Raw genomic sequence first — 15,338 nt, forward strand, 5'->3', positions numbered from 1 at the left:
GGCGGTGACGGTGGAGGCCGGGGGGGTCCCGGGCCGGCACCGAGACTGACCGAGCCCCCGGGCTGGACGGGGTGGCCGCGCTGCCCCCGCCCCGGCGGGAATTGGTGCAATTTTTCCTTTTTTTTTTTTTTTTTTTTGTCCGTCTTTCTTTTTTTTTCTTTTTTTTTTTTTTCTTTTTTTATTTTATTTTCTATCGTGTCTGTCCCGCCGGCCCGTCCGCGGCCCCGCCGCCCCGAGAGCCGGAGGCACAGTGCGGGGGCCCGGCCCGGCCCGCCCGGGTGTAAATATTTGGAATAAAGGCGACACCTTATTAAGGACGCGGAAGGGCTCCGGCGGCGGACGGGACAGACGGCAACCCCCGCACCCCCCGGACCGTGAGCACACACCGGGGGGATGCTCAGCTCTGTCGGCTTACCTGGGCCAGGGGGGCCTTGCCGGAGCACGGGGCACCAGGGACCCCCCCGGTCCCGCCGCGCGTTCCTCGGGCTGCGGACCTCCGCGCGGCCCTGCGGATCCCGCTACCGAGAGCCGAAGGCCCCCCTCGGGGGTGCCCGGCACGGCCAGGGGGGTCACCCGGTATCGGCCCGGGAGAGGGGAGGGGATGGAGCCGGGGGGGGGGCTGCCGGCAGCGGCCCCCAAACGGGCTCCGTGTGTAACGAGCCGGCGCTGCACCCCAGCTGCAGGTGGGGGGAGGGTGCGGGGGGGGGGCGTGTGTGTGTGTGGGAGTGTCTGTGAGTGGGTGCGTGTGGTGTCTGTCTGTGTTTGTGCGTGTCCGTGTCTCCAGCCCCACGCGGGCACCCTCACGCCGGCTGCAGTGGGGCGCAGGACCCGCGGGGAGGGCGAGGAGCAGCGCCCGTCCCCCCCGTGACGACCCCATTCCGGCGGCGCCTCCCGCGCCGCTGCCCCACGCATAACCCGAGTGGGGCCGGGGCAGCGCCCGGTGTCGGCATCTCGCTTCCCCCCACCCTCGCACCCGCGCCTGCCCCGGCTGCTGCTGGAGTCCACGCCGCCCCCCGTGACGTCATGGCCCGGTGATATCACTGATCGAAGCGGTGATGTCACTCCCTGATGAGCGGGGCGGTCCGGGAGAGGGGGGGGCGGCAGGGAGGAGCCCCGCGCGGGGGATGGCGGGGTGCGGGCAGCCCGGGGCTGGGGGGAAGCTCGGCCCCACAACCTCCATTGCCCCCCCCCCCCCGTGAGCGGCTCCATCGCGGACACCCTCTCCTCCCCGGTGCGGCAGGGCACGGACCGGTGGAGGCGCTCGGAGGCCGCGGTGAGGGGCGGCCGCGGGAGGTGTCGGGCAGCTGCCTGCTCCCCTGCCCTTGGAGGGGGGGAGGGTGGGTGTCCCCTGGGGCCCCTTGTCACCGCAGCTATGCGTGTGTCGCGGCTGCCAGTCCCTCCAGCATCCATATGAGCCCTCGCTGATCTAATTACGCCGGTGCAAACTTCCGAAGGCAGAGCCGCCCCCTCCCTGTCCAACCCCCCCGGTATTTTCTCCAGTTTTAATTGCATTGTCCCGCCCCTCCCCCCGCGCCTCAGCAGCCCGGCCGAGGTGGGGAAGGGGGGGGGAGGACGGGGGAAGGAAAGAAATGAGATTTAGCCTGAAAGTGCCTTTGAGCATCATCCGGGGGGAATTGCTTTTAATTTGACAGGTAGTAGCAGCGGCGCGGGGCCGACACGCGTGGGGCATGCGCGGCTGTGGCTGCAACGCCTGCTGCGGGCAGCGGAGCGGGGGATCCCGCAGCCGTGGGGTTTGCAGACAGAATCATCACAGCGGGTGACGCACCCACACCCCCACATCCCCCCCAACACACCTCCCAGGCAGGGCTCCCGGGTGCTGTGAACCCTGCTGGCCCTGCAACCGTGTCACCTCACGGCCATGTCACCCCCACAGCTTGGGCCTGGCAGGAGGCAGAGCCAGGCAATGGCCCCAGTCCCCGCAGCGGAGCCGAGCGTGGGGCTGCCGGCCCCATACGCATGTGTGTATGCAGATGTGCACGCCTGTGTGCACACACACACGTGAGGGCTGTACGTGCGTATGTCCCCAGGCACGTGCATGTGCCTGCGTGGGAGCAGCGGGGGTGGATGGGGCCAGCCCCGGAGATGAACTCACAGCTCCGGGCCTGTTTCCATCAGGCTGATGCGAGGGAACAGCTGGCAGGATCACACCTCCATGCCATGGGATGGACCCAGCCCCACGCTGCCTCCTCAGCCCCCACCACAGTATATAGAGCCAGGCAGCCCCGGCCCCTCTCCCCCTCCCAAGGCCTGCTTAAGCACAGTCAAGACCCCTTGGCCTCAGCCCCACACTCCTCCACCCCACAGGTCACGTGGGCAGCCAGGGCACGGATGGGGAGAGCTGGCTCGGAGGAGGGGGCTCAGGCCCCTGGGATGTTATCCTGTCCCTGCAATGCGAGCTGGTCTCAGCACTGCCAGGCGCCTCTCGGTGCAGGGTGGCTGAGGGACATTGAGTTCCCCAGCACAGCACCCTCACCATGGCCTCTGGGCTGCTGCCCCCCCCGCCCAGCCCTAGCTCCCCTCATGCCGCACGCCAGCCCACCCCCGTGCCAGCCTCCCCTGGGGCAACTAATCATGGGCGGAAGTGTTGGTCGAGCCAGGCACTGTCTGGCATCGCCCCCGGCTGTCCCGTAGGAGGTTTTGCTGTGGGACATGGTGCAGGCACCGGGCATGCTGCCACCACCAGCCCTGCGCCCCGTCAGTTCCCACCGCTCTGCGCAGCTGCACAACCAGGCCCACCAGTCTGCTGGGACCACTGTTGGCACAGCCAGCCCGCCCACACCGCCAGCACAGGCACAGTGTGGGGGACACACGTAGACACACATGTGGACAGACACCAGGACATGCACACACAGGAGCAGAGCTGTGCGCCCAGTGTGTACATGCCACAGCATGAGGACCCGGAGCTGCTGCTGTGACCGGGCACACGCAGCAGCACACGCGTGTCCAATCACAGGCATGGGTAGCCAAGCAACATGGCCTGAGCAGGGACCCCTCCCCAGGGCTGCGAGGCAACACGTGCATGTGTGTGAGCACCCACGGCACGAACACCCACGGTGGGAGCACCTGCCCAGCACCCACGTGTGTGTCCCCCAGCCAACACCCCCCCACAGCTCCCCGGGGACTACCCACCACTGCCCAGAGGGAACCGGCCCGGCCCCCTGGAGGGTTTCATCCCGACTCAGCGGCTGCGGGGCAGTGACCTGCTGGGCGCCAGGGCAGGTTGTGCCCGTCGCCGGGGCCTCGGGGCGGCTCCTGCAGCAGCGGGGGCGCTGCTGCTGGGGGCTGTGTCAGGCTCAGCCCCCGGCTTCTCCCCTCCCCACGCACACTCGTCTTTTTCCTCTTCCAATTTTCTGGATGATTAACTCGACTGCTGTTTCCTGACAACCTCTGCTGTTGGTATTAATTTCTTTTAACTAGTGATTAATTACTCGCTGTCTCCCGCGCTCCTTCTCCCTGTTGCCTATTTGCATATTAATCAAATTCTACTTGATGGCCTGCCTGTCACCTCCCTGCCACGGCCCCTGCGACTCCCGTCACCTGCAAACGACATTACAGCGGGGCCGGGGGCGCAGGGCTCGCACGGCGCGTCCCCGCTGCGGCAGCCCCCGTCCCCTACCCCCCGCCAGACACCCTCCCGCTACCGGGGACACCGGGCACCCGCGGGCCGGCGGGGAAGAGGAGGCGCTGGGCTCTGCCCGGCCCCTCGGGGCCAGGGTACAGAGCGGCAGCAGGGATGCGCCGCGGCCATCACCGCTGCCTCGGGACTGGCCCAGCCCCGCAGCCCGGATGCCGGCCCTGCACGACCCCGAGACGGGGCGCGCCCTGGGAGCCCCCGCGGCCCCAGGAGCTGGAGGTCCCCGTTACTTCCCGGGCTAAGGCAGCACCCCGGGGCCCCCGTGCAGGACCGGGCGGTCCCGGTGTCCGGGCAGACCCGTTCCCCTCAAAAGGACCGGGGAGCTGCGGCGCTGCTGTACCGGTCGGCCGGTGCAGAGGGCTCGGGAGGCGGCAGGGAGGACGTATCCCGGGGAACTCTGCACCGGGGGTTGTTGCACACCCGGTGCTGGGTCTCCGGTACCCGCGTCCGGGTATGCCCCGGCCCGTGCCACCGCGGGGAGCCGTGTCGGGGTGGGGGCCGCCGCCCAGCACCGCCCCACACCGGGCCGGGCCGGATCCGGTCCACGGAGCCGCCACCGCCCGGGCCAAGGCCGCCCCCTGCTGGCCGCCGGCGGGACTGCGCGACGGCCGGTGCCGGTCGGAGCCGCGGGCGGGAGCGCGGCCGCAGGCCCGCGATCCCGGGAGAGCGTTCCGGTTAGAAGCCGGCGCAAAGGAGCCGCGGTCCGGCCTCAGGTACCGACTCCGCGGGGCTGGGGTGGGTTGTGCCGGCAGATGCAGAACCGGAGCCCTGGGCAGGGAAGAGCAGCTTCACCGACAGCAGGAGAGGAGCCGTCGGGCACCCGGGCACGGGAGACTCCGGGTCCCTGACTCCCCGGGGCCAGGCTGGCAGCTCCTGCTGCGGCACACTGGCTCCGGCACCCCTGAGCCACCAGGGCAGGCAGCAAGGCTGGAGGGGAAGGGAAGGACAGACAGCTGTCAGCGGCTCTGTTTTATTAAGAAAACCCAAATTGGGTACAAAATCCCTGAAGGGGCTGAGGGTAATGGCTGTCCCCAGGCACAGCCCTGTCCCACCACCCGCAGCCCACTCTCCCTGGCACCAGCACAAGGAACTCCCGGCCGGGCACTGACCCACCATGGCCTCCAGCCCCACGGTACCGGAAGCAGGCAGGACACACATGTCCCCCCACAAAGGCGAGCCCTGCACCCAGGGGAGGGCTAGGGTGGGGGGGAAGCAGCACAGCCCACCCTGCCTGGGGCAGCCCCACAAGGCACAGCCACTTCAGGCACCAGGAGGGGGGGACCCCTGCCCACAGAGGGGGCAGGAGGAGGGACAGGTCCCCCAAGGAAAAGGCACAGGCAGGGCGAAGGCACGCTCAGCCCTCTTCAGAGGCCCCAGGAGCCGTGGTGCCAGGGGTGGGGGGAGCAGGGGTGCCGCTGCCAGGCCCCCACCCCAAGCACCCCTGCCCAGTAGAAGGCACCTACCCGGCTCCTTCCTTGCTGGGCACCAAAGCCCAGTGTGCGGCCAGGCCCGCGGGGGGGCAGAGCAGGCAGGCCCTAGGCTCAGGCAGGAACAAGCAGGCTCCCCTGTTTGGGGGCAAATATTCACAGTGGCCGATGCCTCCATGGCTCCATGCCAGGAGGGCTCTGCCCATGGCAGGCACTGTGCCAGCTCCCGGGCAGAGGACCACACTGTCCTACCGCAGCCATCCAGCTGCACCGCAGGCCCAGCTCCTCTGCGGCGTGCCAGCAGTACAGGAAGGCACCATGCAAGGCCCGGCTCCGCTGCGGTTAAGCTGGGGAGACCCCTTGGCTACAGGAGCCCCCCAGGGAGGGCACCCACCTTGCCGCGGGGCTCCGAGTGCCAGCGGGGGGAAGGGGTGGCGTGGGAGGGGTGCTTCAGCTGCAGCACCAGCCTGCTTCCCTCCACCTCGGCATCCTGGGGGAGAGGGAGGGGGAGTTGAGCTGGCAGCACCACTCCCGCCAAGGCAGGAAAGAGGACAGGGCTGGAGGGGGCCAAGCCCGGGACAGACAACCCCATGTCCCAGGCCTGGCCCTGCCTGCCCGTCTCCTCTGGCCCTGAGGGGCTGCGGGGCTCCATGGCACGGTGGCCACCTCCAGCTCACCTGCATGGCTACGTAGGCTGCTTCTGCTGCCGCCTTCCGTGTGTAGTTGATGAAGGCGCAACGTCTCTCCGGCAGCATCCGGATGAAGCGGATCTCCCCAAACCTGTGGGGTGGAGTGCTAGAGACCCCCCTGTGCCTCCCTCCCAGGACTCGCTCCCCAGGCCAGAGGCACCAGGGAACAGGGACAGGGGGGCTGTGGGGGCTCAGCATAGGGACACACTCACGGGCTGAAGGAGCTGTGCAGCACCTTCTTGCTGATCCTGGAGGTGATGTTCCCCACCCAGAGGGGATAGCAGTCCCTGCCAAACCACACCAGCGTCACCGGCAGCCAGCTCCATCCTGCACCAGCTTGAGGACCCCTCCAGCACCACCAGCTCCACGGGAGGTCTGGGATCCACCCACTCCTATCCACCACCCCCACTAAGCACCAGTCACTGACCCAGCCTAGTATGGGGCTGCCCTGTCCCCACCAGCCCCAGCCCTACCTGGCAGGATGGGTTGGAGGCAGCGTCTGCTGGCTACTGCCTGTGGCCCGGCCCTGGGCTCTCGCCTGGCTCCTGGAGCTCACAACAGTCACGAAGTCACTTGTGTCTGTGTCCTGGCAGCTCCCACCCGCCCACTCCTCTGCTGAGAGACAGGGACAGGCTCAGCTGGCGCCGGGGCCTGGGCACAGCATCCCCCCCTGAGCTTCCCCCCAGCCCCAAGGCCACAGTCCAGGTCCGCCCACACCCCCCAGCTGCCAGCTCTGCCAACAGCTCCAAAGTGAAATCGCCGCCGGTGCCGAGTTCCCTTACCAGAGGCAGGCAGTGGTGGCTCCCCAGCCTCTAGCAGGGACGGGGACACAGGGAGCCCGCCCAGGCTGCTCTGGCCATGGGGGCTGGTCTGCTGTGCGGAGAGAGAAGCTCAGGTGCTGCAGGGCAACAGCCGAGGACAGCGGGGCTGGGGATGGCAGGGCCAGGGACTTACCCGCAGCAGGGCCCGGCAGGCCTCCAGCTGGGCAGACGCCTCGGCGTTGGCACCGTCCAGGCGCAGCAGCTCCTCGAAAGTGCTGGCAGCCTCAGCGTAGCGCTGGGGCCCATCGGAGGGGGGCTGAGCTCCTGCTGCCCACACTGGCCCCCCACCCGGCCAGCCTTGGCTATTCGCCCCCCCTGTTCCACCTTACACAGGGCTCTGCCTGGCCCTGCTGGTACCCCACAGCCCCGGCACTTCGCAGCCCCCTGTCCACCCCACCCAGCCTGGGCACCCTGCAGTCTCCCTACGCAGCTCATCCAGCTCTGGCACCCTGCAGACCCCTACCCAGCCCCACTGGCACCCCACAGCCTCCCCCGACCACCACGGCACTGCACAGCCCCCGCCCAGCCCACCCAACCTGGGCACCTTGCAGCCTCTGCCCAGTCCCAGCTCCCTGCATCCCCCAAGCCCAGCCTTGGTACCTTCAGCCCCCGCAGCGCCTTGCCCTTGCGGAAGAAGCCTTTGGGCCACCCAGGCTGCAGCCCCAGCGACACCTGCGCATCCCTGAGGGCCTCCTCGTAGCGCTGAAGCTTCTCATAGCAGTACGAACGGTTGCCAAAGAGCCTGCAAAGAAAGTGGGATCACTGCTGACTGCAGCCGGCCAGGACCCTGAGCCCCCAGGAAATGCAGCTCCCCAGCCCCGTCGCTCACCGGTGCTCCCTGGGGTTCAGCTTCATGGCCTCCGTGAAGGCCTGCACCGCCTCAGCGTAGTGACCCTTCTGGGCAGCCTCATTGCCACGGCCTGCGGGGAAAGTGTTGCCTGCTGCTGACCCCCCAGCCCAGCCGGGGAGCAGAGCTGCGTCCCCTGCCTGCAGTGCGAACATAAGCATCTGCTGGGAACAAGCAGAGGGGAGAGGGGCGGCAGAAGAGATAGCAGCTCTGCCATCACCCAGCCTCGAGGGAAAAGCACCCTGAGGACAGCCCAGGGCCACAACGGCCTATGAAGAGCCATGCTGTCAAGAAGCCCCAGCCCAAACCCTCCTGAGGCAGAGCTACCCACGGAGCTGGGTAGCAGCAGGGCAGAGCCCCCATGTGTCCACCCCCTTCTCTCACTGCCTGGCGGGGCCTGAGGCACTGACCTGCGAGAATCAAGCTCTGCTCCACCACACTCGTGTCCAGGCCTACAGGCTCGGGCTCGGGCGCCTGTGGGGCAGGCAGGCAGGGCAGCAAGGGCTTGGGTGCCGCAGGACAAGCGGGTCCCTCCACAGGGTCCTGTGGGCTCTAACTCACCTTCTCCGGTGCCCTCTTGCCTAGCTCCGCATCGTTCATCCTAGCTGGCTTCTCCTTCCCAGGTGCCGGCAGCTTCACGCCCGCTTTCTGCCGGGCTTTGAAGACGAAGGTGCAGCTCAGGTCCAGCTCATCCTGTGAGAGGCAGGGTGGGTGAGGCAGGCAGAACCCCAGGTCCGTCCACAGGGCAGACCCCATGCCAGGCTGGCACCCATACCAGGAGCCCTCACCTCCATCTCCTCTGCCCTGGTCTCCTGGCCTCCTTCCTCCTCTCCCAAAGAGGCTGTGCTGTCCCCGAGGCATGGGGAGGGGCTGGAGTCCAGCCAGCCCTCCTGCTCTTCAGCATTGCTGTTTTGGGGGTGCCCAGTGCCCACAGTGCTGCTCAGGGATGAGGTGCTCTGGAAGAAGAGGGCAAGAGATGACAGCCAGGGCAGTAGGGTTCTGACTGCCTGCCCCTCTCTCCACAGCACCCCACCTTCAGAGACCTACAGGACCCCTGAAGGCAGCACGGCCTGGCTGCCGCAGCTCCCACAGCTGGGCAGGGGCTGGGGTGAGGGGCCAGCGCAGTCACTCACTGACTCAGCCTCCTGCTTGCTTTTCAGCTCTTGTCCCAGTTTCTCTCGTTTCTTCCGGTCTTTCTGCTTCTGAAAACGGGAGAGCGAGCCGTGAGCGGGCACCAGGCAGAGCAGTACAGAGCTGCACCTGGCCTGATGCCATGGCTCTGCCTTGGCAATGCTGCGGGTGGGAAGGAGCAAGCCCCAGGCTGCCCCCGACATGCGCTTCCCCCCCAAAGCAACAGTGAGGCTCAGGAGGAAGGGAAATGCAGGCAGCTGCCTGCACACCGTGGGCTGGCAAGGTGAAACCCCTGCAAAGTGCACCTACTTTCTTCTTCAGCTTCTTCTTCTCTGCCTTCTTCTTCATCCGCTCCTCCTCCGCTACCAGCTCCTGTGCATTCCTCTCTGCTTCCTGGGGGAGTGAAGCCATGAGCAGCAGTGCCCAGCACCACACCGTGGCTGGGAGAGTGGGACGGCCCCAGGCATGCCAACTGCAGCACTGCCAGGCCCCGGCCCCCTGCGCCCCCGAGGAGCTGGGCGGACAAGAGGGACTGAAGGGTGTGATGCAACTGAGGTGATGTGGGGAGCAGAAATGGGCAGCGGACCAGCAGCCCACGGGCAGGCAGGGTGCCCCTCACCTCAGCTGTAAGCTGGTGCTTCCAGGGCGCAGGCAGCCTGTGCATCTTCACCTCAAGAGCGCTCGGAAGTGGACGCGCGGGCAGAGGCTCCTCACACAAGAAGGACTTCTTGAACCCACAGAAGTTGTAGGGGGGGTCGCTGTCCTCGCTGGACATGTCCCACTGCTGGCTGAAGCCAGTCCATTCCTCCTCCTTTTCATAATTCTCCTCCTCCTCCTCTTCCTCACTGGACTCCTCCAGCTGGCTGGGGCAGTACCAGAACTCCAGACCTGCACAAGGAGAACCGGGACGGTCAGCGACATACCCCGAGCGCCGGGACCCCCGGAAGACTCCCCCGCCCCCGCTCAGCGACTCCTCCCGACTCACCGTGGCCGAAGGCGTCCCGGGCCCCGGACGCTTCCCCAATCGCGCTGCGGTTCACAAGGCGGAAGGCTACCTGCGGCGGCACCGGGAGCTGGAGCGGCGGCACGGCCTCCTGCGGGGATCCCGGCCCCAGCCCCCGCCACCCCAGGCTCCCCACGTACCTGCCGCCGGCTGCGCTCGACCTCGGCGGCGCCGGGCAGGCAGTGCCGGGGACAGAAGGGCGCTGCGGAGAGCGGAGCCAGCTCTGAGCCATCGGAAACGAAACCGAAACACAGCGGCGGGGCGGGGACAAGCTCTTCCCAACCCCGCCCCCCCACCCCTCTCCGCCACCCCGACCACTGGCCCCGGCCCCACGGGAGGCCCCTGCCCCGGCGACCCGGCTCACAGTGCGGTTCCCGTCACTACGGGACCACCGCCCCGGGCCCTCCCGCCCCGGGATCTCCCGCTCCCCGCTCCGCCCCCCCTTCCCTCGCCCCGTACCGGCACTCCAGCCGCTCGGGCAGAGCACACAGCCCCAGGGGCAGACAAAGGGGTCAGACCATAACCTAGAGGCGCCCACGCCCGGCCCGGCCGAACCCCGCGTCCCGCCCACCCCCCGCATCGCCCCGGGCCGCCGCCACCGCCTCCGGACGAGCCGGAAGTGGGGCACGGCGCGGACCGGAAGTGGGGCAAAGCACGGGCCGAAGCTGTCCGTCCGCCATGTTGGGTGTGGGCAGGACGGCGGCCCGTAAGGCTCGCACCGAGCACGGACCGGGGCTCCGCGTCCCCTCCCGCCGTCCCCGCCTCCTCTTCAAGCCGCCGGGCCCGGCCGCCTCCCGCTGCTCCCGGAACCCTCCCTTCACCGGACACCGCGGCCCTGCCCTCCCAGCGGGTCAGCCCTGCCCGTTCCTCCGGATTAGCGCGGGCGCGGCCTAAGCCTATTTCCTCCCGCCGCCCCCGGGGATGGCCCAGCATGGAGGACGGCGGCCTTGAGCGTCGCGCTGGAGAGCCCCGCCTGCAGGTGAGGCCCCGAACGGAAGAGGAGACACCCCCCCCGGGCTCCGATCCCTCCACGGGACAACGGCTGGGCCTCGAGCTCGGTGCCGCCGACCGGCGGCTCCCGGCCGGTCGGCGGCACCGAGCCCGAGGCCCCTCTCGCCGTCTCCTTGACAACGCCCCCCCCCCGCCATCAGAGGGGCGTGGTCTGACTTGGGGGCGTGGCCAAGACGGGGCGCCTCCGCGCCTGCCAGAGGCGAAGGGGCGGGGACAGCTACATGGGACCACGCCTCCTTCTATAGAGCCCCGCCTCTTCGCCGGTAGCCCCGCCCCTGCCCCGACGGGGAGGGTCCTGACCCGTCCGTCGTCCCTCGTAGGTGGGTGACGGTGATGGCACCGGCCCGAGTGACCTCCTCCTCCTCCTCCTGACGGCCCGCCCGCCCCTGCCCCCCCCGGGGGATGGAGCTGCCCGCACAGAGCCTGCCGAGACAGGTGAGGGGCTGAACCGGGTGGGGCTATGGCATCCTGAGAGGGCTGGGTGGCTGCAGGGCACAGGACAGGTGACAAACGAGCAATTAATATGTAATTAGCATGCAACATGTATGTCAATGTCGCTGGCACCCAGCAGGAGCAGCCCACTGGGACAGGTCTTGTGCCAGGAGGAGCTGGGGGCTCCCTGGGTGCCCCCGGGTGGGTCTCAGTACCAGTGCTGGAAGGGCTGGGGTGGCTGTCCTGCTGTCCCCTCTGGGTGCAAGGGCAGAGCTGGCGTGGCTGTGGGCAGGGTCTGCCCTCGCACTGTCCCACTCCGAGGGTCCTTGCCCCTGCAGGCAGCAGCTCTCTGGGGGGCCTGGCCCGCTCCCTGCAGAAAGCAGAGGCCATGCTGCGCAGCTGCGTCAGCCCCAGCCTGCGGCGCCTGCTGCCCCCACGGCCCCGTGAGCGCAGCTACAACAGCAGCGAGGATGAGGAAGAGGAGGAGGAGGAAACACCAGCTCTCCTGGCCCTGCTGGAGCAGAGCTTCCCAGGGCTGCACCGTTGCCTCTGTGTCTGGGAGGACCCCCGCACTGAGACCTTCCGGGGCCATGTGCGTCCCCAGCCCGGTGACAGTGCTGTCATCACTGCCTTCTCCTACCACCCTGTCCACCCGCGTGTGGCTGAGCGCGGTGCTGCCCTGCATGCCCTGCTGCAGCACCGCCACCACCTCCGCCTCGCCCACGACTACAGTCGCCGGCTGAAGGCTGCCTCCGACTTCCTCTGCCGGCTCCTGGCACTGGTGGAGCAGCCGGAACCACCGACAGGGGAGCTGGGAGCCACCCAGCCACTGCGGGGGCTCTGCCAGGAGCTGCGGACACACGCCGGCCACTGGAGTGGGCTGCGGCGGCGGATGCGCAGTGACCCGTGGCTGCGGCCGCTGCTGCTGCGCAGGCACGAGTCGGTGGCGCACATGCGGCGGGCGCTGCTGCTGCTGGCGCTGCATGCCACGCGGCTAGCCGAGCGCCATGTCGAGGCACGGCTGCGGGGGCTGGCACGGGCCGGCCCTGCTGCCTCCCCTGCTCCGGTGCTGCTCTCTGACCTCTTTCAGGGCCTGGAGATCTACAACAAGGTGGTGGGCAACCTGGCCCTGGAGCTGGGCATTGCCAACCGCCTGCCTACCGGCATCCCTAGCTGCCACGGGGCCACCGAGGACTGCTCCCATGCCTTCCCTGTGGCCAGAGTGCTGGAGATACTGGCAGCTGAGCGGGGCCGGCTGGCGGCTGAGCGGCTTGCGCCTCTCCTGATGCCACAGGATGGGGGTGGCGGGGCAGAACACGTCTGCTGGGAGGATGCCACAGTGCCTTGGCTCCCGGAGCATGGCACCACAGCAGCGGATGCAGGACCCTCAGGACAGGAGGAGCCACCGGGCCTCGCCATGGAGCTGCGGGCGCTGTGCAGGGAAGACGAGGAGCTGATGGGCCTCATCCTGGGGGTGCTGGTGGCCTCCGCCGACAGCCTCTGGCACCACATCCTGCACGGGCCCAAGCAGGAGAAGCCACCGGCTGCAGAGAACCCCAAGTCCCTGGAGCCACCAGCAGCCAGCCTGGGCATGACCACCAGGCCAAGCTCTGCCGGCTGGAAGTCGGTGCGGTGGTTGGATGCCTCCCGTGCACCAGCGGCCGAGGCCCTGCACGCGCAGTACCGCCCGCTCTTCTGGGGGGCCACCAGCACCGCACTGGGGCACTGCCTGGGGCTGCCACACTGCAGGGCTGGTGTGGCCATGGCTACTGCCCGGGAGTTGAGCTGTGCTCTTGCCCGGGGTAGGTGGGGGCTGGGGCGAGGGGGTGGCAGTGCCGGGGAGCGGCTTCCCGGGATTCCCCCAGTGCCGCCGCAGGGTGTGCTGGCCCTCACGCCCTGTCCCCCCACAGCCCGCGTCCCCCAGGAGTGCGAGGTGGAGCTGGGGCGGCTCTGCCTGCGCCTGCTCTGCCAGGGTGTCCTCCGGAGCTGGGAGCAAGGTATGGGGTGTGGGACATGGGGTACGAGGGCTAGGTGTCACGGGGCTGTGACTGATGTCCCCCTTGCAGACTTTGCCCGTGCTCTGGGCTCGGGTCTGTCCGACAAGTGCTTGAGGGAGCCGGTGCCGGCGGCAGGGCCGGTGCAGAGCAGGACGGCGCAATGCCTGCAGCGGCTGTACCCGGCCCTGGCCTTCGCCCTGCGCTGCCTGCAGCCCCTGCCCGCCTGCCTGCCCGGTGAGTGGGGCCTCGGGGGAGAGGGACCAGCACCCTGGGCGTCCCCTCTGGGCTGACCCCCACCCACTGGGTGCTGCTCCCCTCCCTGGTCCCGGTGACACCTCTCATCCCCTGCCTCCCCCAGGCCGCCCCCCCGGCTCTCCCTGCCTGCGCCTGCAGGTGCTGGGCTGCTGCCTGGCCACGGCACAGGCTGCCTGCTCCTGGCTGATGGGCAGAGCCTTCCGGTACCTGGCGGCCTGGGCCCTGCCCCAGTTCCTGCTCGTCACCCAGGGAGACCTGCAGGTACGCAGCAGGCAGGGGATGGGAACCTATGTGTGGGGCTGGGCCCTGCCCCAGGGGGTCAGTCCCCTTCCTGCAGAGGCTGGACTGTGGGGCTGGGGGCTGGCTGTGGGGCTGGCCACTGGGCAGGATTCCTCTCACCCCTCTTCCCTCCAGCTGCTGAAGATGGAGACAGACAGGCTGGTGGTGCTGGTGAGCGAGACCTTCCCAGAGCCCGGGGATGTCCCCCCGCAGCTGCGCCTTGCCCCGCTGTGCCACCAGGAGCACCACCTGTGCCAGCAGATTCGCTCCATGGCTGCCAGCATCCAGGTATGGCCCGACTGTGGCAGGCAGACCTCTGGGAGCCAGCTGGAGCTGTGCCATGCTGTGCCGTGCTGGGAGAGACCCCAGTGGTTCTGCTCCAGCTGGGAACAGATGGAGAAGCTGCAGGGTGCTGTGGCCCCGCTGTGCCACCCCCAGCTCCCCCTGCTCTGCCCCCCAGATCTTCTCAGGGGACGTGCTGAAGATGTTCTCCACTGACTGCAAGCGGCTGTCGGCAGAGATCTTTGACCAGACTATGCCACTGGGCAAGCATTGGAGAGTCGGCCTCCGCGCGGGTGGGTAGGGGTGCCTCGGTGCTGGGCAGGGCTGCGGGCAGGGCTGCGGGCAGGGCTGACCGAGTGTTCCCCCCTCTCCACAGACCTGCCCAGTTCCCCCAGTGAGTACGCGGCGGCGGCAGCCCAGGCGGTGCTGGGCCAGGTGCTGCAGGGTGCCCAGCTCCTGCCCCGGGATGCCCAAGCGCCTGCGCTGGCCCGGGTGACCACAGCCTTCCTGGAGGCCTGGATGGACCACATCCTGGCCCAGAGGATCAAGTTCAGGTAGCAGGTGGTGGTGGTGGGGCTGGGCTAGTGCGGGCAGTGCTGGGGTAGCCGGGCTGAGTGCCACCGGTGCCCCCCCCAGCCTGCAGGGAGCCTTGCAGCTGCGGCAGGACTTCGAGCTGGTGCGGGAACTGGTGGGTTCCGAGCGCTACGGGCTGGCCCCCGAGACCCGGCAGTCCCTGCTGTCCCTCCGTGTCTTCCAGCAAATGGACGGAGCCATCCTCTGCCTCCTGCAGCAGCCTGGCGGGGCGGCCAGCGTGCCCCCCCGCCCTTGGCACTCCCTGCGCCACTGCTGTAAGTCACTGGGGGGGACAGGGGTGGCCACGCTTGGCTGTCCCATGGGCTTTGACCATCCCAGGCCCTGGCAGATGGCAGCGCTGGTGTTGGGGACCACAGGGTGGGGACAGGAGCCACCTCTTGGGGTGGCCCCTGCCAGCGGGAGGGTCCGGGTTCCTCAGTGTGGACTCTGACTCCTGTCTCCTCTCCCTGGCCAGGCTCAGACAACGGTGCCCACCCGCAGGAGCCAGCAGCTGGCAGCCTGCACGGCCTGGAGACCCTGGAGGTACCGGGGGCAGCAGCGGGGACCCCCCCGGTCACCTCCGATGCCGAGGTGCCGGCACGGCTGCGAAGCGGCGTCCCCGAGTCCTACCTATCGGGCAGCCAGCAGCAGTGGCTGTCGCTGCGGCTGCACCGGGCCCGGCGCTGGCGTGTGCCCGGCTTGCCCTGTGTCGGCAACAGCCCCGAGACCTGATCGGCAATAAAGCGGTTGGAGCCGGTGGTGTCCCCATGTCTGTCTCCATCCCTGTGTCTGTCCACACACACACACACACACACACACCTGCCCGCCCAAGGCTGCAGAGTGAGCCCTGGGGGGCTCCAGCACCCCCAGCACGGCCAGAGCGTGGCTCCTATCTTCCTGCCTGTTGCTGCCTGCACCCACTCCTGCCTGCAGCAC

The 15,338-nt window shown here is 68.8% G+C and overlaps 2 protein-coding genes across 2 annotated transcripts; one reads left to right on the plus strand and one right to left on the minus strand.

Annotated features, from left to right (window-relative positions):
• Window positions 1–4,610: 4,610 nt before the first annotated feature.
• Window positions 4,611–10,253, minus strand: TTC31 (tetratricopeptide repeat domain 31). The gene is made up of 16 exons (XM_074147591.1): window positions 10,112–10,253; window positions 9,714–9,775; window positions 9,556–9,664; window positions 9,417–9,458; window positions 8,880–9,010; window positions 8,573–8,641; window positions 8,001–8,132; window positions 7,850–7,913; window positions 7,422–7,512; window positions 7,193–7,334; window positions 6,726–6,827; window positions 6,554–6,641; window positions 6,245–6,383; window positions 5,984–6,058; window positions 5,760–5,862; window positions 4,611–5,572 (listed from the first exon to the last, which is right to left on the minus strand). Exons 1-16 carry the CDS (start codon window positions 10,251–10,253, stop codon window positions 5,447–5,449), a joined length of 1,617 nt encoding a protein of 538 aa, XP_074003692.1. The 3' UTR covers window positions 4,611–5,446.
• Window positions 10,254–10,504: 251 nt separating this feature from the next.
• CCDC142 (coiled-coil domain containing 142) lies at window positions 10,505–15,169 on the plus strand. The gene is made up of 11 exons (XM_074148051.1): window positions 10,505–10,552; window positions 10,905–11,019; window positions 11,355–12,818; window positions 12,927–13,013; window positions 13,083–13,247; window positions 13,372–13,529; window positions 13,683–13,835; window positions 14,008–14,122; window positions 14,206–14,383; window positions 14,466–14,677; window positions 14,878–15,169. Exons 1-11 carry the CDS (start codon window positions 10,505–10,507, stop codon window positions 15,132–15,134), a joined length of 2,952 nt encoding a protein of 983 aa, XP_074004152.1. The 3' UTR covers window positions 15,135–15,169.
• Window positions 15,170–15,338: the final 169 nt, after the last annotated feature.

Source organism: Numenius arquata, chromosome 5 (assembly GCF_964106895.1).
Source record: "Numenius arquata chromosome 5, bNumArq3.hap1.1, whole genome shotgun sequence".
NCBI lineage: Eukaryota > Metazoa > Chordata > Aves > Charadriiformes > Scolopacidae > Numenius > Numenius arquata.